Consider the following 22,270-nt stretch of genomic DNA (forward strand, 5'->3'; position numbering starts at 1 on the left):
TACCTCCTCTTGGGCAGGTGCCTGGGAGACCCTGCTCTGTGGATCTTTGGGGACGAAGGGGGTTGAAGATGAAGATTTGCCTGAACTTCAGCAGGGTTGCTTGATAGATGTACTATGGGAAGCGAGGTGATGGCCAACTGTTTCCTTCCTGTGAGTTCCCAGGGACATGGAGGAATGGGGCTGACTCAGCCTGTGGACATTCTGACTTCCAGGAGGTAGCCCGTGAGGACGATCCTGTTCACAAGGCATTACAGTAACAGGATTCTAAAAAAACACACACATTCTGTGCTCCTGGGCAACTCCAAATGGCCTGTTTAGAAAGGATCACTTTGAGTAAACTGAGGCACCTTGACAACCTAAGAGATGGGGAGAGAGGGGAGCTAAGCTCTTACTATAGAATGGACCTGAACTGTAGGCCAGTGGGCTTAGTCCTGTCTGAGTTATCACTCCAAAAATCACTTTGGACTTAAAGTGACAGACACAGCCTTGTAGCCTGCTTACTAGAATAATTCAGTGTGTGTGTGTGTGTGTGTGTGTGTGTGTGTGTGTGTGTGTGTGTGTTGAAGGGGCTGTGTGGTGGTGTCTCAGTCTGTAAATTTTTTGTTGTTGTTGTTTTGTTTTATGAGACAGGGTTTCTCTGTGTAGCTTTGGAGCCTGTCCTGAAACTCTCCCTGTAGACCAGGCTGGCCTCGAACTCACAGAGATCCGCCTGCCTCTGCCTCCCGAGTGCTGGGACTAAAGGCATGTGCTACCACCGCCCGGCCTTTGATCTGTAATTTTAATCGGACTATAGGTGATGGAGATCTTCTGCCATGGTTGCGAACACAAATGTAGATAAATATGGCTTATTTACCTTGACTGTCCACAGACAGTGCATCCTCTGATGAGAGTCAACCCTTCGGGCCTCTGAGGCTCCAGATTCCAGGTCCTGGGCTTTCATTTAGGCCTAGAGTGGTCCTGGGCCTTCCAGGGAAGCTGGTGGCCTGGGTAGTATGGTGAGCCTCTTTCTCGGCTCTCTGGCTGAAGGGTGGAGTGTTGTCTCTGTGGAATAGAATCTTCCTCATTGCCTCGGAAGAACCGCTATGTGGTTATATCTTTCTCATCCTGGTAGTCACTGAGGAAAATTCTGGGACACAGGACCCAACTGGCTTGAGGTGCGAGGCAGCGGGACAAGCTGGATCAGAGCTGGGTCTGGGCAGTTGACTGAGCCTCATTCAACCTGTTGGGCCAGACATTGCCAGGGATTCCCCTGGGGCTGGGGCAGGGCCTGTGGCAGGCTGTCTTCCAGGCAGACGGCAGGTTTCTTGGTTCCTGAGCTGGGGTTTGTTGCTCAACAAAAGGATGCTGGCACAGTGTTCTTGCCTGTCCCCAGACGGCATCTGGAGGGACACACTCTCAGGAATGACACTTGAGAGGCCCAACTCTGCGTCTAATCAGGTGAGGCCAAGGCCAGCCTCCGTCTGTCACCCTGTGTGAAGGAGGCATGCATAAACCTGTGTGGACTCGCAGAACCCGCAGTGAGACCCCTGTCAAAGAGAAAGTGAAGTCCAGTCAGGGGCAAGATGGCTGACCCCGAAGGCTTGAGAGAGGCGGGGAAGAGGCTCAGAGTGGCCAAGCTGAGGTAAACAAAATGGTCAAGGTGGCCGAGAGCGTTAGAGGTGTAGCTTGTTCAATGAGCAGAGAGCGAGCACCATGCTCTTCTTGCTGGCGCACACCTAACCCGAAAAACAGGAACAAAAACCTGGAGCACAAGTATTGAGGAGACCCTGCCAACGCCCCAAACGTGAGCTGAGGAGCAGCATCTGCCACAGGCTCCCAGGCAGCTGCTGGGGAAAGGGCTTTGGAAGGAAATAGAAAGTACTAGAAAAGAGTGACAGGATTACACATCCCCTGAGGCTTGAAGGTGCCATGTGCAAGTGACAAGGGGTGACAGGTTGATTGGGCTCCGTTGAGACTCCTCATAATGAACTCCTCTCCAGGGTCACATGGCCTTGGGACTCGGGAACTGGGGCCTTTCTGAGAGAGGACAAAGGACCCAAAAGACCGGGCGTTCCTGGGCCTGCCATTGATATTTTCATCTCAGCCAGGCTTTAGCTCTGGTGGATTGCCACAGAGGGTTTAAAAGTGTTTTGTTTCTTGTGTTTTGTACACAGGGCCCTGGATGTCACAGGCCAGCACCCTTTGGACCCCTGACTACACTCAGGGCCCAGGGACATCTGCCACCTTCAGACAGCCTGGTGGGCACCTTCCCCGCCCAGGGCATGGACACCCGGGATGATGTCCCTCCAGGTAGGGGAACTTGATGGGCTGGGAACATACATTCCTTGGATAGTTCAGGGGTCACGCTCTGCTGGGGAGATGCAGCTAGGTGGTGGCTGGCCACATGCTGATACCGGATGTCCTGACTTCCAGTTGCCTTGACTGTCTGCAAAGCTCCCTGGCCTGCAGGGGTTTGGAGTGCCCGGGGCCTCCAGCTGGCTTTGTGTCTGCCCTCAGACACAGTGGGTTGGTTCCTTGAAGGGTTGATTCCATCTTATGGTTGTGAGCCTGTGGGTAGCCGGGTCAGGAGACAGTGCAGGCATTCCGGTTTCTGGTGGAAACTGAGCAATGTCCCCCTGCCCCAGGTGAACTGGATGACTGTCAAGTGGACTTACTACCAACCTTGGATGGGCCCAGGCATAGGGGGTGTATGGTGACCTTGGGAAAGAAGGTAGCATGGGGAGATCTTCTCTACCTCTCTACCTACCCAACTCCATGATCTCAATCTCTCTCTCTCTCTCTCTCTCTCTCTCTCTCTCTCTCTCTCTCTCTCTCTCTCTCTCTCCTCTCTCTCTCAAAACCAAAACAAAGAATAAAAACAAACAGAAAAAATGAAGAAGACAAAAAAAATCCAAACAAAACAAGATGAAACAAATAACCCACAGCAATAAATAACAACTACAAACCACGGAGTTCGTTTTGTGTCGACCACCAACTGCTCCTGAGCATGGGAGCCTGTTGTAGATCGTGGTTGATGTGGTCAGTTTTACTCCATTGGAGAAAACGGATTTTCCCTTTCCTATCAGGCACCAGTTGCAATAGCTTGCCGCTTAGGGGTGTCCTAACTTGGTCAGGTGTCCTAACACTTAACTCCGTGTCCAGTTCCCCTTCCCGGCGCTGGGATTCTATCGGGTTTGAACCTGTACAGGTCTTGTGTGTGCTGACTCAGTCTCTCAGTTGAGTTCAGCTGTGTCTCAGCCCTGCTGGGTGTGGAAGGTGCTGTTTTCTTGGGGTCGTCCACCACCTTTGGCTCTTACAACCCTTCTACCTCCTCTTCCATGTGGATCCCTGAGCCTTGAAAGGAGGGATTTGATGAAGACATCTCATTTAGGGTTGAGTGTTCCAAAGCCACTGTCTGTACACTGTCCAGTCGTGGGTCTCTGTGTTAAATCCCATCTACTTCAAGAAGAAGTTTCTCGCCGGGCGGTGGTGGAGCACGCCTTTAATCCCAGCACTTGGGAGGCAGAGGCAGGCGGATCTTTGTGAGTTCAAGGCCAGCCTGGTCTACAGAGCGAGATCCAGGAAAGGCGCAAAGCTACACAGAGAAACCCTGTCTCGAAAAACCAAAAAAAAAAAGAAGTTTCTCTGATGAGAGATCTGATCTATGGGTGTGAAATGTAGCACCATTTCAACAGGAGTCATTTATTGCTGTTTCTTTAGCAGAATAGTAGTAGTAGGTTTGACGAAGGTTTCTTAAAGGGGCGGCCCCCTAGCCACCTCCCTCTTCTTTTCCTGACTGGGAAGCCTTCTCATCTCTGTCCCTTACAAAGGCTTACTGTGTCATTATTGCTCATTCTCCATCACCTGTCTGTCACTGACCTCCCAGTCTCCTTGAGGGGAGGACCGGGTCAGCCTTGCTACCCTCTGGGTCAATGTGTACAGGCCAGAATCCCTGCATGGTGCAGGCACTAGGAAATGAAGGGTGCCGTTTGCTAAACCTGGGAAGCCGTGGGGGGAGCACTGGAGATCAGTGCTCGAGGCCTTCTAAGGGCAAGGCAGGCAAGGGATGCTCTGAACCCGGGGCTTTGCCAAGGCCGGGGCTTCTCTGGTAAGGGAGTTATCTGTAATGGGTGCTGGGGGGGCGGGTCCAGGGCGAGCCCTGCGAGGTACTGTGACAGAAGCCAGGACGGTGGTCAGCGGGGATCAGTTTCACTGGCTGCTGGAGGAGAGGGACTCTGAAGGAGGCTGAAGAAAACATATCGAAAGGGCTCGACCCAAAGCCAGAGGGAGATAGAAAGCAGACGGAGAGGGAGAAAGCAGGCATGAGGGAGGAAGCAGGCAGGATTTGATGAGAGAGGGATGCTATCGAGGCCGGGGCTGCTAGGGTTTGTGGGATTTGTTTGAGGTCATTGCCTGGCTGGATCAGTGGACCAGGCTCTGGGGTCAGGACCAGGACCAGGATCTGCCCTTGGTTCTTCTAGCAGAGACCCCAAGGGGGAGAGTGATAGTGGGTGTGGGTACTCCTATTCTTCTTTTATACCCTAGTTTGGGCCCCAGAGGACTCTAAGGTACCGTTATCCTGTGATTCTGTTCCCAGCCAAAGTCCTGGCTCCTGTGGCTGTGTACTGTGGGAGTGTTCCTCGGACTAGTGCTGGGCTCCGCGTGCCCCCACCTGGAAGCATCGACGCGAGTCTTCTCCCTTACGGTGAAGGTGAGAACCTGGCCTGGTGACTTGGTCACACCAAAAGGCCCTGGTGGCCTCTCTGGGGTCTTTGGCATGGGATGGGAGATGATCCTCTAGAAACTACCCAGTCAAGGCCACTGACCACAGAGCTGGAACCCAGCCTGGAGGAGGATGCCGTGGTATCTGGATGCTTGGATAGTCTCAAACTATAGCAGGTGTTTTTGTATCGTGGCCCTTGTTTTAAGTGCTCCTAGAGACTAATTTTAGCACAGTGGGGGAAGCAGAGAACCAGAGTTCAAAATCATCCTCAGCCACACAATGAGTTGGAAGCTAACCTGGGTTACACAAGACGATCTAAAAGAAAAAAAAAATTAAAAGCTGGAAAGTATACACTTGTGACCATTTGAATCTGACAAAACATTTATATACCAACTTTTATATGTGTGGAGTGATGCCTAGGGTTTTTTTTTTTTGTTTTTCAAGACAGGGTTTCTTCGTGTAGTTTTGGTGCCTGTACTGGAACTCACAGAGATCTGCCTGGCTCCGCCTCCCGAGTGTTGGAATTAAAGGCGTGTGCCACCACCGCCCGGCGTGATGCCTAGTTTTAAAAATTATTATTATTTTTTTTTTGGTTTTTTTTTTTTTTAGAGACAGGGTTTCTCTGTATAGCTTTGCGCCTTTCCAGGCTGGCCTCGAACTCACAGAGATTCGCCTGCCTCTGCCTCCCGAGTGCTGGGATTAAAGGCGTGCGCCACCACCGCCCGGCCTAAAAATTATTTTAAGGAATAGAGGAGAAGAAAACCAAACTAAACAAAACCAAAAAGGGAACCATCCAAACAAAAAGCTTAAGCAAAAGGTAGAAACAGACAAAACAAGTCTCCTTAGAGGATCAGGGTCTTAGAGAGAGACCCCAGGTATGGGAAAGTGGTGTTCTCAGTATGTGTCGGGGACCAGCCCCCACTTTTACGACCAGGGTACTCTTGAGCAGGAAGAAGTGAAGAATATTTAGATTGAAAGAGATACCTAGCCGACGAGAGGAAAGACAGAAACACAGGATAGCCCCGTGAGGGCCTGGGTCAAAACCCACCAGCCCAGAACTTTAGTCAAAAAGGGCTTTTTTTTTTTGGTTTTTCGAGACAGGGTTTCTCTGTGTAGCTTTGCACCTTTCCTGGAATTCACTCTGTAGCCCAGGCTGGCCTTGATCTCACAGAGATCCGCCTGCCTCTGCCCCCCGAGTGCTGGGATTAAAGGCGTGCGCCACCAGCGCCCGGCAAGGGCTTTTTATAACAATGCCAAGGGGCAAGGCAAAAGACCTCCCCCTGCTGGATACAGCCAGGTGTAGACCCTTCCAAACACCTGGTACCCAGGCCCGTGGCCCAATCATCCTTTTAATGCAGTCCTGCTGGGTAAAGCCACTAAGAAACCTTGGTGGGCTCAAACAGTATGGATTAGCTCTTCTGGGAATCTGGGACCCCTCAAACTCCAGCAAGCCAGGGCCGGTCTCCCCAGGGGCCTGCATCTTGGGTTAAGAAGGCACCAAACATGAGAAGTAGGAGGTGGAATCACGAACATGGCAGCCCTGGTCTGATGCTTGCCTTGACTCCCTGTCACCTTCTGCTCCTGGACTTTCGGCTCCAGTCTAGCTGTAGACTGTCTAGGGCAGAGCTCAGTCCCTTTGCTCTGAGTGGAAGCCTCCATGGCTCTGGGGACTTGTGTCCTCTCAGGGTTGTGGCTGGTCGGGGAGTTTGGTGGTCCTTGGGTTGTACTCCAGCTCCAGCCCTACCTCTGCAGCCTGAAGGTCAGGTCTTAGGACTTATGTCCAGGGATTCCAAGTGAAACTGTGTGGCAGAGCTTCTGCAAGCTCCCTGTCCACTATTCCCCTTGCTCTCCCAGGTCCTAGGACTCCTCGGGGCCCCATGGTTCACCAACGCCTTCTACATCACAACTCACACAGTGAGCACATGGAACATTTCTCTCTGTAACTCAGGGCACATCGCATATTTCCCTTGAACCTATTCACAGCGTATCATATTCCTCTAATTGAAAGTCCCTTAATCACAAAGTCTGTGTTCCACTCATCTCTGTCCCTCCACCGTCTGGACAGTGCTCTGTACACGGACAGTGCCTGTTAAATGCTGGAGGAATGAGAAATTGCATGACTCAAAGTCTACATGTAGGGTGACTTGTTTTGAAGACCCAGCTTGTCCTCTGGATCCACGTTGGATATTGTTGCCAGTGTTCAAAGGTTGGATCCTGGAGCCCGGTGGACACGGTCCTGTAGTGGCATTTGCTCCGCCCATGACCTTGGGCTATACGACCCAAAGGAGGTGGTACTTCTTGGCATTGTACCTTTAGTCATGGGCGGAACAAATACGACTACATGTTCCCAGGGCAGACAGACTTTTTCCTAGGTATTTAGCATCCCTTACCCATTCTGCAACAAGGCTGCTGCCTATAGATCCCCTTTTATTCCCTGAAGACTTCATGACATGGGTCTCACTCAGGGTTAGGTGTCTCATGGCAGCACTGATCTACAAATGGTCCCCAGGAACGACAGAAACACAGAATGACTAGGATTCACTGGGCATATGACTGACTATTCCCTGGACACAATACTAACCAGCTTGCTGGTGTCTGGTGCCACCTTGGGTCTTGGCTGAGAGGCCATCGTGTCTCTGTCTCTCTCAGCCTCTCTGCAGCCAGGGTCAAGTGTCCCGCTAAGCAGTGAGAAGCCATCACAGCTCTTGAGTGGACACAAGGACCAGAGTCGCCTCCCATTGGATACTCCTTTGAAAGGCTGGCCGGCCAGGAATGGCTACCCCAGGAACCTCGGAGCTCTGCCCTTGGGGCCTCACCCTGTGGCAGCTATCCCCTCCCTGGAATCAGAGGCCAGCAGTGTGGCCCGAGACACCATCCAGATTAAGGACAAGCTCAAGAAGAGGCGGCTCTCGGAAGGCATGGCTGCGTCTTCTCAAGGTGAGCCATGACCCCGTCATCACCCGCCACCCTGAGGTCAAGGACTCCAGGCCACCCAGGCTATGAGGATTAGCAGGTGTTCAGCCTCTTGGGGGGGGGGTCCACTCGGGCTGGTGAGTGGGCTTCTACTGATGGGGTGGGGTTTTGTGGGATGCATAGGAGGTGGGGAGGAGAAGAAACCCTAACAGATGCTGGAAGAGGGGCAGCGTGTCTGTTAGTCTAGGTTAGGAGTGTCAGGGCAACTCTACCCCACATCGGTAGCTGGAGAAGAAGTGCAGAGGGGGAAGAAGTTGATTAGCCCCTTTGTGTCTGCCTGGCACCAGACTGGCATTTTGTGTCAGTACACAGAATGACTGGGATTCAGCAGGCCCCACGGCTGACATTCTATGGAGTCCATTCCTTGAGTCTTCGTGGATATATTATTACTTTCACAGCTCTGAACAGAAACACACAGAACAGAAACAATGGAAGGGAAGGAAGATTTATTTTGGTTCACAGCCTCAAGCCGTGGTGGGGAAGGCAGGTGGGGGCGGCTCCGTTCAGAGCAGTGGGTGTGCATCGTGTGTCTGAGGCCGCTCACAAACCAGGAAGCCGAGCCCAAGGCTGGACCCAGGGTCTGGACTGTGACCTTCAAAGGCCTCTCCCGAGTGACCTATTTCCTCCCTCCTCCAGCTGGGCCTCATCTCCGAAAGCCTCCACGGTTGCTGCAAATAGCACAGCCAGCTGGGGAGACAGTGTTCCAAACTGTCTGAGGAGGGACATTTTAGATCTGAAGTTAGGAACACGCAGCGTCACACAGCTTCCAGCCTGGGCCAGCTGTCCCCTCTCTTAGGCCAACACGGCTCTTGTCCTTCCATCCATTCCAACTTTGACCTTGGTTTTCATTTCTACCAAGTTCTATGGAAATGAAAACGGACCCTCAAAACCCGCTGCTTATCTGGTGTTTTGGTGGGGGTCAAGCATAGGGCTGGAGAGAGCCCCGCTCTCTCCCCTCGTCATCCCTCCTTCTCCCGAGACACAAGGCCTAGGTTAGCATGGCAGTCCCCCTCTGCTCCCTGTGATCCAGGTACTAACCAACTCATTTCCTGTCTTACCCTTGCTCAGATCCTGGGGGAGGCCCCAGAGGAGTTCCTCTGAGGAGTACCATCCCCCGTACCACCTCACAGAGGCTGCTGAGGGTGGCCAGGCCAATGCCTCCCATCCAGAGCATCCCCACCACCCCTGAGGCCAGCAGTGTCAAGGAGAAGGACCTGGACCCTCCTGGGGCCAGACAGCATCTCCAGGACTCGGGAACCAGTGCCCAGGAGGTAAAGAGACGCCACAGCTCTGGGGCTTTACTGCGGTTACCATATCTGCTTTTCTTTCCTTTATTAACACTTGGCCCATGCTCTGTGCATCTCTCTAAGTGTCTCAGGACAGCCCTCTAGATCAGGATGGCATTGAGAGGGACTCCAGGCCTTCATTCCAGACCTCAACAGCTGGCCTGAAAGTTTTGGGGAAGGGGCTGCCTGAAAGATACAGGGGCTACCAGACTGTCTGCCCTGGAGTTGGTGGCCCCCAGGATTGCCTTGGTATTCATGACTCTAGGATTTGCCTGGTTTTCTGGTCATCTCTTGTTTAATGCCAATAAAACCTCTTCCTGGCCCTGTTTTGTATATTTGTAAAAGCAGAGCTTTGGGTGTTTTAGAGGGTCCCTTCCAGCTCTGATGGTCAAAGATTCTTCTGAAATGAGAAGATTAAAAAAAAAAAAAAAATCCACAGCGGGGCAGTGGTGGCGCATGCCTTTAATCCCAGCACTTGGGAAGCAGAGACAGGTGGATCTCTGTGAGTTCGAGGCCAGCCTGGGCTACAGAGTGAGTTCCAGGAAAGGTTCCAAAGCTACACAGAGAAACCCTGTTTCAAAAACAAGACAAGGCCGGGCGGTGGTGTCGCACACCTTTAATCCCAGCACTCGGGAGGCAGAGCCAAGCGGATCTCTGTGAGTTCGAGGCCAGCCTGGGCTACCAAGTGAGTTCCAGGAAAGGTGCAAAGCTGCACAGAGAAACCCTGTCTCGAAAAAACAAAAAACAAACAAACAAACAAAAAAAACAAGACAAAACAAATCCACATGATAATAAAAACAACAGAGGAGCTTGTCAGCTCTTCCCACCTGGAGTGGCTGGGAAGGACTGACCTTTCCAGAGGGGCTGGGGTGAGGCTAGGAGACTGAAAAGGGAAGCGAAAGGCATTTCCCAGCATTCCTCCCCAGCAGGCTTCTGGCAGGAGACACTGTGTGAGGTTACTAGGAGCTGAACGTATGGTGAGTCATGCTTCCGAGGCCCAGGCTCCCTTCCCCTCCCAGGTACAGATTTCCAGGCAGTACCTGCACTGCAATGATGAGAAGATGCACAAGTCTCTAGGAGGCATCGTGATCCCGCCCATTCCGAAGGCCCAGCTGCCCACGGGGACCTCTTCCTGCAGGCCTGACTCCTTGCCCAGCCCCTTGGGTCCAGGCCAGGATGTGCTAACCGGACCAAGGGCCCCACAGACTCGGTAAGGGGCCAACTTCAAATCTCATGTCTGTTTGTAGTCATCTCTCCTGTAGCTTGTGCACCCCCTTCACCCCCAAATTCCCTTGGGCTCCCCATTGCTGAGTCACCATGGCAGACACAGCTTGGAGTTACCACGTGTGGAAAGGGTAAAATGCCCCACCCATGAACCCCAGACCTGGGGAGGCCATAGCGCTGATGTTGGAGCTTCTCTGGTCCATGAAGGCATACTTGACAAGAGAAGTGGGCATCCTGTTCTCTAGTTTCTTCATGTCTATGGTTGCCATAGTGATGAATGAAATACAAATTGTTTTAGGGCAGATCAAGTTTATGGTAGATCTCTATTATTATGTATTTTCTTAACTGATATACTAAAACCACCACCATTATCGTGCATATGAATGTATACTCATGTGTGGGCATGTTTGTGTATGCATATGTGTGAGCGTATGGGTTTTCCGTAAAACTTTTAGACTTAAAAAGAGGTCGTCACACCCAGAAACAGTTCAGGCAGAAGCTCTGAGTTATGAATCTTTTTGTAAAGAAAACAGGCAGGCAGAGCCTTCTAAATGGCTCTCAGCCTCCAGTGGCCAGCCCAGACATGTCAGAGTGAGTGAGCAAGAATTCATATGCACATGTCTGTGAGTGTATGTCTGTGATCATGTTTGTGTGTGTGTGTATGAGTATGTATACATACATGTGAGTGTATGTGTCTCTGAATGTATGTGAGTGTGAGGGTATGCTCACTAAGCATGATCCTGGCTCTCCTAGTATGGTGTATTAATCTCTTTTTCTGTTGCTATCATAAAATTCCACAGGGCCAAGGCAAGTTATAAAGGAGTTTATTTGGACTTACAGTTCCAGAGGAGTAAGAGTCCCTTATGGCGGGGAAGCGTTGGGCATGGTGGTACAAAATGCTGAGAGCTCACATCTTGAGCCTCAAGCAGGAATCAGAGTGAGAACACTGGGAATAGCACAAAGCTTTTGAAACCCCAGAGCCTGCCCCCAAGTGACATAGCTCTGTCAGCAAGGCCACATCTCCTAAACCTATCCAAACATCGCCACCCACTCTGGACCAAGTTTCTGAATGCCGAGACTATGGGGGACTTTTCTCACTTAAACTTCTACATAGAGTGGTCACATCCCTCCTTCCACATTTCTTTGGCCTGATGTCCCAAAGTCTCCCATTTCTCTCTGGCTTCCTTGATCTTCTGTTTCCTGAACTGCCTTCTCCTCTGTACATACCCACGTGCCCTTTGTGCACACCCACGTGCTCCAGCCTCTATGGGATGTGGGAACGTGTCCATGCACCTGCTCCTGGGTGGGAGCTCTCTTCCATTTTCACTCACACGTGTGGTTCACCTGCTCCTCCAGACTGGCCTTCCTTACGGTCGGACATTCCTCCTCGTGCCCAGATTCCTCTCCTCTCTGCAGCATTAATGGTAGAGTCCTCGCTCTGCCCAAGGCCTTTCCTCCCAGCTCGTGACTTGACTTTCTTTTATCTTTTTTTGTTTGTTTGTTTTTTGAGACAAGGTTTCTTTGTGTATTTTTGGTGCCTGTCCTGGAACTCACTATATAGACCAGGCTGGCTTTGAACTCACAGAGATCCACCTGGTTCTGCCTCCCGAGTGCTGGGATTAAAGGTGTGTGCCACCACTGCCCGGCACTTTCTCGTATCTTTTGGACTATGGCCAGCCCTCACACTTTTCTCCTTCCTCTCCTCTCTGGTTTTACACCCGTGACTTCCAGGCAGTCTTACAGTCTCTTACATGTTCCCTTTCATCTGTCACTTAAATTTACCCATCCTCAAAATTTCTGGTTTTTCTTCTGGAGTCTTTACCTGTGCCCATGACCTCCAGGACCCAGGGGGCTCTGGGTGACTTTGCTGTGGCCTGGCCTCTCCCTGGAGACCCACGCTCTCACTGGGAACCTCTGGTTTCTCATGGCAGATGCTGGTCAGGCTTAGAGGAAGTGCAGGGAAAAGGGAATGCATATTACAATGGCAACGTGAGGCAGCTTGTGCTTCCCCAAATTGCCCTTCCATGGAGGAGCTGCCCTTTGCCTGCACCCTCAGCAGTCTGGCTCTGGTCCCTCACAGACTGCCCCTCCCGATACCAACAGAATTCCCAGAAGCTCCCACCTGGTTCTTGTCCCGGGTCATTCCCTCCAGCTTTGCACTTAGAGCTGCTTAGTGACTTCACCCCAAAGGTCCTGATCTGCCTTCTCCAGCCCCCCCTCCCATTTTCAGTCCCCACGGAGCCCTTCTATGACCTTTTCCTCCCTTCACCCCTCCCCGGCAGCTCTGAGAGGAGTCGGCTTGGTTTGACCTCGCCCTCCTCCTGTGCTATATCTGGGGTCCGCCTCACGCCTCTGTGGGTGTGCCGACTCCCGAGCCGGAGCCTCACTTCCAACGTGGCCCTTTTCTGTCCTGCACAACAGCACTGTCCTCCACCCCTGCCTCACCTGGCTTTTGTGGCTGGCAAGGACAGGAAGTGGCCACCTCGGCTTTGTCCGCATGACATGGACTGCCTATCCACCCCCACCCACCTCCCTTCCACTGTTTCATTGATTGAACTAACAAATCTTGGCCAATTAAATTGATTTTTGTTTCTTTTTATGTTGGTTCATCTTATTTATTTTGTCTGGTTTAAACCTCATCCTGTTCTTTAACTTGGCACTTTATAGGACAAGGGCCGTATCTCAAAAAGCTGTGATGCTAAGCTCGGTGCCTGGCATGAATTAGTCACACAGAAAAAACACCTGTCTTCTGCTGTCCATCTGTAATTCTGTAAGGCTGCCTAGAAAACGGATGGGAAATTCACTCTACTGCCACTTCATTCATTCATTCATTCATTATTCATTCATCCACCTAATCATTTATTTACTTTAAAACTATTAAGTGCCTACTATCTACAAGGTGCTTTGGAAACCAGGGTGAATAAGTCTTTGGGGGATAAGAGAGACTTGTGTGCAAATCATTGAGTCCAAGTCCAGAGGTTGCCAGGCAGAAGGTTGCCTGCCATGTTGGGAGGCTCAATAGAAAAGCGTCTCAATCAAGCTGGGGTGATTTCTTGGTGGAATTTTGAAGGAGAGACAATGTAAGATGAAGGAGAAAGATACACACAGAGGAATGACAGGCATTTAGGAAGCTGCAAAGAGTCTGCTGAAGGTAGGTTCCGCCTGTCTGAGGGGCCTATGAGTGAGTGCCCTCCCGAGGGGTGTAACCCCTCTCTTGAAGCAAGTAGGTGTCATCAAAGGTCCTTAGGTGGGGGGATTAGACAAGCTCTGACTTCCGAAGGCCAGAGCTGGGGAGATGGCTTCTTGGCAGGTAAAACATTTGCAGTATAAACATGAGAACTGGATCTCTAGAACCCCGTGCAATCCGGTGGCCATCACGGCCCATCCTATGACCCCCGTATGTGATAGGTGGAGACGGGCTCCTCAGAGCAAGCTGGGTAGCCACCCCAGCCGAAGCAGTGAATTCTGGGTCCAGGGAGAGACCCTGCCTCAAAGCGTAAGGTGGAGGGTGGTGGAGGGAGACACCCCACATCTCCTCCAGAGCCTCCAGACACACGTGGGCACACACACTTGCACACGCACCATTCCATGCATGTACCCCCACAACGAAACACTGATAGAAACAGGCCTGTACAGCATGTACATACATCTTTAAAAAGTGTGGTGAGCAGTGAGGGGGAAGGAGAGGCAGCTTAGCAGCTAAAACACTTGCCATGAAGCACAGGCCAAGGCAGGGGCTGTGACAGGAGCTGAGGGAGAAGTCCTAGGTCCTCCATCTGGGTAGAGTCAGACATGGGTCTAAGGGTTTTTTTTTTTTTTTTTTTTTTTTTTTTTTTTTTTTTTTGGTTTTTCGAGACAGGGTTTCTCTGTGTAGTTTTGGTGCCTGTCCTGAATCTCGCTCTGTAGACCAGGCTGGCCTCGAACTCACAGAGATCCGCCTGGCTCTGCCTCCCGAGTGCTGGGATTAAAGGCGTGTACTACCACCGCCTGGTGACATGGTTCTAGTTTAAGACAGCAGTTTCCATGTGGATGCTGTTACCTAGGAAACATGGTTTCACAGCCAGGGAACCGCCTAGCACAGTGCCTGACTCCCAGCCTGGCCTGGTGGATAACCAACCAACCTAGTCTTTGTGTAAGGAGCTCCATCTCTGGCAGGGAAACCAGCCCCATCTCTCTGTCCATCTCACTGTCTCCCCACCTTGGAGCAACCCCAGGCTTCTCGCCCCGGTGTCTCTGGCTAACCGGATCTCATACAGTTCTTTTCTCTCTCTCTTCCTTTAAGATTGACTTGCGAGAATGGGCCTCTGGAGAAGACCCCCACATCTCTGGGTACGTATTCCCATGAGCACTCATCCTGTTTCTGCTTCTTGGCCACCCATGGACTGGGTTATGGAATTAGGCCAGGGGAGACCCGAGGGCCCCTCATTTCACAGATGGATGGGGAAGATGTCACCCCACGATAGAGCGGTGACAAGCCTGTGCCAGCAACTAGGAAGGCTGGAATAGTACTTATGGCATCCACTCTACTCAGCACCAGGATACACGTCAATTCATGTAGCTCATGACCGTCCAGACGAGGGAGATACGCTGTTCCTTTTTGATGAACCAGGTGAACCAGGCTGAGAAGTTTGATCCAGGCCACCTTGAGGCTCACAGTACTGCTCTCAGAGCCTGGGAGACGACCCGGTCAGAAGTGCATTGGGGTGGCATCATCGGGGCAGAGTGGGCCTGAGACACCAAGCAGAGGCCTCTTGCTCTGTGCTAAGCGTAGAGAGATATCCTCGCTGGACAGAGCGAGACATTAAACCACCTCCTGCAAACCTCATACAGTTGCTGTCAGCAGATTCAAAGGTCAGGGGAGCAGGGCCAACCTGAGGGTGGATGTGGGGGAGGGGAGGGCAGCTTTCCAGGAGGAGGGAGAAGGGAAAGGAGGAGGGAGGGAGAAGGGAGGGGGGAATGAACGCTGAAGGTCGTCCCTTTGGGGTTGATGATCTGCCGTGGAGAGGGCATGGGGTGAAGCAAAGCTTTGCTGTGGCGGAGAGTGATTAGGGGTTAGGAAAAGAGGCCACAGGCTAGGAGGGGCACTCTGAGCTCAGGCTGCTGTGCTGAGTGGCGGGAGGGTGAGCAACTTCCTGGCAGGTCCCTGACTAATCAGCTCAGCGAGGTGAGGCAGCCGGCAGAGTGCCAGGCTGTTTGTCCAGGACGCTCTGGGACAGGACACCGAGCTGGGCCTGAGAGGCAGGCCTAGCGGGGGACACCTCAATGGCAGATGCTTCTCCTGTGTCCCTGGCTCAGTTGTGTGGGATGTGCCTGAGGGGATGCACATGACACCCCGTATGTTTTTATGAGCTAGCCCTCAGATGGCTAGCATGGGTGTTTGGGCCAGGAGACCATGTCACCAGGTGCCTATTTACAGGGACAGCCTGTCAGACAAGGCTTTCTAGGTGTCCCTTTGGGGTGTAGGCGAGAAATTGGATATATACAAGATCTTAGAGCACAATTTGTTTCTGGCTGTCAGCTGGGGGTGACATTGCAAGTGGCATACAGTAAGGGCTGCCATGGTGTCTCACAGCTTGTGGCGCTCTCACAGACCTTGTCCTGAGCAGTGGGCCCCTGAACATCTGCGTCGTCTTAGCCCTTTTCCACCCTGCCACAAGCAGAGGGACCCTTCATGCGGACATGGGTGAGGCAGAGGAACTGTGACCAAAGAGCTGCGTAGAAACACAGACACAAAATGCCCTTTCCAGTCCTGAGCATCCCCAGATGGCAGCCCCAGTTCCAGTGAACCCCTGGTTAGCTGGCTCTCTCAAGGTGATGGATGACTAGATTTAGGGGCAGGAGAAAATTGAGGAACCCATCTCTATCCGTCTACTTAAAAAAAAACAAAAAAAAATGATGAGATTCTATGATATTTGGAAATGAAGGTTGCTGGGCCTCAGTTTTCCCATCCGTGAAGGGAGAATGTTGGTCTAGTTTTAAAAAATTCTCTGGCCCCTTCTAGTTCTGCTGGAGTGGTGTAAAATGATTGACAGGTGTGTTTTATTTGACTCTGTTTTCAGGCCCTCTCCCCTTCTTAGAATAAAACACTCAGTGCTTGCTTTCTGAATGAATGAATGAGTGAATGAATGAAGGGAGAATGGCATGGTCCTTGACATCCCTGGCAATGCTACTCTGGAGAATAAACTTAACTTCCCCACCAGGGAAATGTGGGCCAGAAGGACCGAGGACCGAGAGCTTGCATAGGCAAGTCCATCAGCCACAGGGTCAGGGACCCATTGACGGCCCATGGTGCCACTGTCCTCAGCTCTGTCCCTGCTCTTGACTTCTCAGAGCCAAAGCCTTTGGTCCCAGCTGTCAAAGCCAAGTCTGCCGAAGGCCCCCCAAAGTCCCTGGCTTCGTCACAGCCTGCCTCCAGCCATGCCAAAGAAGCCCACTCCCTGGTGACCGAAGAAGACCAGAAGGAGTCCAGCGCCAAGGTACTACCAGGCGAGAGACAGGAGGAAGAAGCTGAGGTCCAGCTGGCTGGATGCAAGCATGCTTTAAAATCTGCTGTGTGGGGCCAGCTGGTGGGGATGAGGCAGAGCCAAGGATGGCCAAAGCAGTTTCCCCAAGCCCTTAAGGCCAGAACCTGTGGACAGTTTGGGCAGGAGGGCTGTAAAGAGCAAGAGAAACGGAGAGGGAGCGGAGGATGAGGGTGGGGACTGGGAACAGGGAAGAATGCAGATGGAGGAAGAGGAGGAAGGACAGAAGAAGGTCGCATGTGGGCTGAAAGGGAGCGGGATGCTGGGAAGAGGACAGGAGGCTTAGATGAACCAGGCTGAGTAATTTGAACTGACCCCCAAGATAGCAGCCGAGAGGCAGCTGACTCAGAGGCTCTCGGGCCAAAGCTGTACTTGACAGGCTGACAAATACCTTGCACAGGGAAGGTGACCTTGAAGGGGAGGTGGCTTGGCTTCCCTGGTTGAGATGGATTTAGTCATTGTTGTGGGAGCCTCAGGTTTGTCCTTTGAAAACTATGCTATGGCAGATCGGCTCTGAAACAGACATGAAAGGCCTGCCCTGAGCGTGTGCTGTTGCAGAGATACCTTGCTGACAACATGAGGGCCGGGCCCCACTCCAGTGAGGGTGGCTGTGAAAATTCTACGTGTGACCTGACTTTATTCTCCAGCCCGCCTCAGCCACTCACTGCAGTCATTCCATAGGCCAGGACATTACAAGCGGTTTTGTCCCAGCCATAGTATCCCAACTCCAAGGTCCCATTTGCCCGCCATCTTCTGTTCTGGCTCCATCATTAGCCTTTGGCCGCTTCCTTGCATCAGTGACGTTCTCCCTGAGTCCAGATCACTCCCGGCAGCCCAGTGGCTCTCTGTTAGCCTTTTCATCTTCACCCCGCAACTCCTGTTTCTCCCGAGTACACTGCAGCCTGGCGGCCCCACTCCCCATCTCCCCACCGAGGTTCCAAAGGCCATGTCTCAATCCTCTTCTGCCTGGCACCCGCGTTTGACTCAGCTTGTGACATGTCCCTCTTCAGCTTTCCACCCAGAGACAGAGCTGAGAAAGGAGATGTTCCTGGCATGCATGATAGACAGCTCATCTCCCTCCTTAGTTCACTCCTCCGTCTTCCTGACCTGGAGACACCGAGGAGGACCCTGGGACTCAGTCCTCTGGTCTCCGGGCTGTTTAATTATCTCAGAATGTGTGCTCTAGTCCATGGCACCATGTGTCTAAGGTACAGCAGGCTAAAAGACTCCCCCCCCCCCTTACCTCCAGCATCGCCGCTTAAATATTTAATTAGGTATTTAAACCTGCCATTGCCTACTTTTGAATCCTCACCTCGCAGGGTCTCCACCCAGTGAATGGCAATTCCCAGCTGCTCAGGCCCCCAATCCCAGGTCCACTCTTGGCTTCCCCTCCTCCCTCTCCCTATATTCTGTATATCAGCAGAACTAACTCTACTTGCAACCAGCGTTTTGTGCTCCAGTGTTCCGAGGCTCTCCCCTTACCGTGGGCCTCCCCAATATTCCCCCTCTTACGTGGATGTCCCATTATTCCCTAACGGTTTTCCATGCTCTTGAGTCTTCCCGCGCAGTAGTCGGCCTGATCTTTGGGAAGCAGAAGTCATAATGTTCCATGGTGGTTGGTATCATTCTTGGGGGAGGCTGGATGAAGGGCACATGGGGGGGTTTTTCATCGCATTTGTATAACTTCTTCTCCCCCTCCACTTTTTTTTTCTTTTTTTTTTTGGTTTTTTGAGACAGGGTTTCTCTGTGTAGCTTTGCGCCTTTTCCTGGAACTCACTTGGTAGTCCAGGCTGGCCTCGAACTCACAGAGATCCGCCTGGCTCTGCCTCCCGAGTGCTGGGATTAAAGGCGTGCGCCACCACCGCCCGGCTTTTTTTTTTTTTTTTTGAGACAGGGTCTCACTATGTAGCCCTGGCTGTCCTGGAACTCGCTCTGTAGCCCAGGCTGGCCTCGAACTCAGAGAGCCACCTGCCTCTGCCTCCCGAGGGCTGGGATTAAAGGCGTGCACCACTATACCAGGCTCCATTTTTACAAACTTCTTAAGAATATCAAGCTATTTAGAGATAAAATGTTATGAAAATACAGCCTTTGGAGAAAGCGCTTTCCTCAAATGGAAGTTGGATCCTGTCCTGCCTGTGCTTGACTTTAAATGACCTCTTACGTCCTTCTGAGGAAAAACCTGAGCCCTTGCTGTGGGCCCTAAAACTCAGCCATCCCGCCACTCCCTGGCCTGCTTTAACTCAAGCTGCTCCCTCTCAGGCTAGGCACACCCCAACCTCAGGGACTTCGCGGGCATTCTGCTAAAACATTTCTCTCCTCCAAACTGCGTGGCCTGCTGCCTCTCTCCCTTTTTGTCTCCACTGAAACTTCACCCTGAAGGGAGTCGCCGATCTACGGGTTCAAAGCCGCCATCTCTGCTTCTGTGCTTTTCTTCTAGCGTATCCCCTCTGACATTAGGGACCCACTGACTGCTGTCTGTGCCCCACCCTTTCCACGAAGCTCCTGGGGGACCAGGACTTCCCTCTGGAACAGTGGCCGACGCATCTTCTGCGTCGTGACTGAATGAATGAAGGTGTAGAAAGACTGGTTGTGTCCCCCGGGGTTAACAGGCATCTCCTTGACCGTGTCCCAGGTCCAGTTCACCATTTCCAAGTCTGCCCAGGAAAAGATGCGCCTGAAACAGATGCGAGAGATGGAGCTGCTTCGGAGGGCAAAGGAGCCAGAGCGGGAGCCGGAGCTGGCTTCCCAGGGCCTGGGCGCATGGAGAACCTCAGCAAAGGAAGGTATGGTGGGAGTACTGGTGTACGGGGTGTGAGTGCTGGTGCACAGGGTGTGAGTGCTGGTGTACCGGGTGGGAGTGCCAGTGCACCAGGTAGGAGTACTAGTACACTGGGTGGGAGTACTGGTATACTGGGTGTGAGTGCTGATGCACTGGGTGTGAGTACTGATGTACTGGGTGGGAGTGCTGGTGTACTGGGTAGGAGTGCTGGTGCACTGGGTGTGAGTGCTGGTGTACTGTGTAGGAGTGCTGGTGTACTGGGTGTGAGTACTGGTGTACTGGGTGGGTATCTCCACTCAGGGGGCCCCCTGGACGACTCCTGGGCTCTCACCCTTCCAAAGAGGGGCTGCCCACAACTTCTCCCTTCCCCATCCTGAGACAGGACAAGGAGTCACATCCGCTCCCCGTCACCTGCTGATGCGCATGTATCCACGGAAACTTGATGCCGGTGAGGTGGAGGGCCTGCTTAGTTTAGGATTTTTTTTCCCTCACAGGCCTCCTTCCTTTGCGAGGCAGTGGAACCCTATCTGTGCCCACTGGGCTGAGCAGCCCGCGCAGAAATAACGTCGGAGTCCTCCTGAGGAAGCGGGCCAACCGAGCCTCCCTGCCCAGCATCCCTGTCAGCAAGCAAGAGCCTAGCTTTGCCCGCCATGCGTCAGGTGGGACTTGACCGCTACTCCGGCCATCTCTGGGTGCTCTGGAGTACGGTCAGGGGGACCTTGGCTACCTGTCTCTGTCATGTTGCCCATGCTCATCTAATTAAGAGAGACAGTATCTGAGGCCCATAATGATCCATGGGCCGGGCTCGGGGACCCACGGTGGCCCATCTAGTGAGTAGATGGCCAGGCAGTTCTGCCAGCCTCGGGTGACACGTCTTAGAGAAGTCATCAGTATATGAGGACCAAAGATGCTGGCAAGGAACGATTCCCAGGGGCCTCTGGGAAGATCTTGGAGGCCTGCCTGTGACTTCATGCTGTTGGGAATGGATGTTGCTGGCTAGGACCAAGGAATCTGTAGATCTTACAAGGACATCTCAGGGAAGGTGCCAAGGAACCGGGGGAAGCTCTGTCCTACTTTCAAAGGAGCCTTGCTTTTGTTTTTTTTTTTTTGAAGTAAAGGTTGAAATTAATCATTCTGATTCAGATCTTCTTTTTCTGGCACGTGGCAGATAATGATGGCCGGCTAAAGCAGAGCTTTGGTACTGTATATATTATATGTATATATAATATATATTTATATAATATATATTATATATAATATATTAATATATATCATATATAATATATATTTATATAATATATATTATATATAATATTATATAATATATATTATATATGTATATATATACATATATATTTAATTTTATGTGCATTGGTGTTTGCTTGCATATATTTGTATGAGGGTATCTGATCCCCTGGAACTATAGACAGTTGTAAGCTGTCATGTGGGTGCTGGGAACTGAACCTGGGTCCTCTGGAAGAGCAGCCAGTGTTCTTAACCACTGAGCCATCTCTCTAGCCTTATATGTTTGACTCACTTCCCTTTTCCATTATTTCTATCTTTTCAATTGTGTCAAATAGCAAGCCTCAAGTTGGGAGTCCTTTTTAGTATCTATCATTTTCCTGTCATCATGTCTGTGACGGGTCTTGCTATATGACCCTTGATCTTTGTACCCTGGCCTCTCAGGGCCTAGGGTCACAGGTGTGTATACCATGCTGGCCTTTGTCTTTGTTTTTGGTTTTTCTTGTAGCAAAGAGACCCATGCTTAGGTTCAGAGGCTTCAGAGGCTGAAATTTCATAGCTAGGTGTTTGGAGATTATTCCACTTCTATTATAAACATCATGGTCTATCACAAGCAATACTAGTTTACTTACAATGATTGTGACCTAAAATTCCCTTTAAAATAAATTTATTTAGGATCTAGGAAGAGGCTTGATTTGAAGGAAAGTGCAAAGAGATGAACATTATAGGTAATTAGGAGATACGATAGGCTTTAAGCTTAGTGGTGTAGCACTTGACTAGCAATGCCTGGCTTTGTCTCCCTGTCTCTCCCTGTCTATCTGTCTCTCTCTCTCTCTCCTGTGAGAGAGGGAGAGGATGAGCTGGGGTTGACAGATGACTGTCAACGGCCGTGACTGGTGAGGAGGCACCTGGGACCTGGGTTGTGTATGTGAGAGAATGAATCACAGACGTGACCCGTCCAACCCACCCCACTCACTTTGTGGACAGCAGAGTGGAGAGCCCCAGACTCAGGTCACCCACAGTGATGGTGGGTCATCAGCCTAAGCCTTTGGCTGCTGAGTCTTGACCCAGTATGATCTGCTACTGTCTCATTATTGAAGCTACGCATGCTGGTGAGCGGATGGGTTGACTTAGGAAAGGGCAACGTCTTTGGCCTCCCTGGAAGCCGAGTCTGAATCCTCATCCTTTCCCCTCCCCTGGATGGTCGTGAGAACGTCACTCAAGTAGCTTTATCAGTTACACCTGCGCCTAGTTGTTGGCCTGTTTGAAAACGATGGAATTGCAGGACTGGAAACTTGGTTGTCTTCACATGCTCAATGAACTTCATGAGATTCCGGCCTGTCTTAGGAGACTGGGTGCCTGGAGACCAGCTCGCCTGCATTTTTTCAATTCTGCGTGCGTGTGTGCATGCGTGCATGCGTGCAGGGAATAGAAATTCCTTGGCCACTTGTGGGAAGAAGTACTCATGAACATTGTAGAGAAGCTGGGAGGAGAGGGAGAGGCTAAGACAAAGTCAACACAAACCCCAGAGGCTAGAAGCTGG

The 22,270-nt window shown here is 51.6% G+C and overlaps 1 protein-coding gene across 5 annotated transcripts in view; it reads left to right on the forward strand.

The window, feature by feature from the left end:
- The window catches only part of Togaram2 (TOG array regulator of axonemal microtubules 2), a 69,965-nt gene that overhangs the window by 16,084 nt on the left and 31,611 nt on the right, over window positions 1–22,270 (forward strand). For all 5 annotated transcript variants that reach the window (XM_052746207.1, XM_052746206.1, XM_052746208.1 and 2 more), the window contains 9 exons: window positions 2,154–2,289; window positions 4,577–4,690; window positions 7,352–7,639; window positions 8,744–8,946; window positions 9,981–10,171; window positions 14,468–14,514; window positions 16,516–16,661; window positions 19,339–19,489; window positions 19,980–20,144. In XM_052746207.1, the coding sequence (XP_052602167.1) occupies window positions 2,154–2,289; window positions 4,577–4,690; window positions 7,352–7,639; window positions 8,744–8,946; window positions 9,981–10,171; window positions 14,468–14,514; window positions 16,516–16,661; window positions 19,339–19,489; window positions 19,980–20,144 (1,441 nt within the window). The remainder of the gene's footprint in view (window positions 1–2,153; window positions 2,290–4,576; window positions 4,691–7,351; window positions 7,640–8,743; window positions 8,947–9,980; window positions 10,172–14,467; window positions 14,515–16,515; window positions 16,662–19,338; window positions 19,490–19,979; window positions 20,145–22,270) is intronic.

Source organism: Peromyscus californicus, unplaced genomic scaffold (genome assembly GCF_007827085.1).
Source record: "Peromyscus californicus insignis strain IS unplaced genomic scaffold, ASM782708v3 Scaffold_1__1_contigs__length_55948999, whole genome shotgun sequence".
NCBI classification, from domain to species: domain Eukaryota; kingdom Metazoa; phylum Chordata; class Mammalia; order Rodentia; family Cricetidae; genus Peromyscus; species Peromyscus californicus.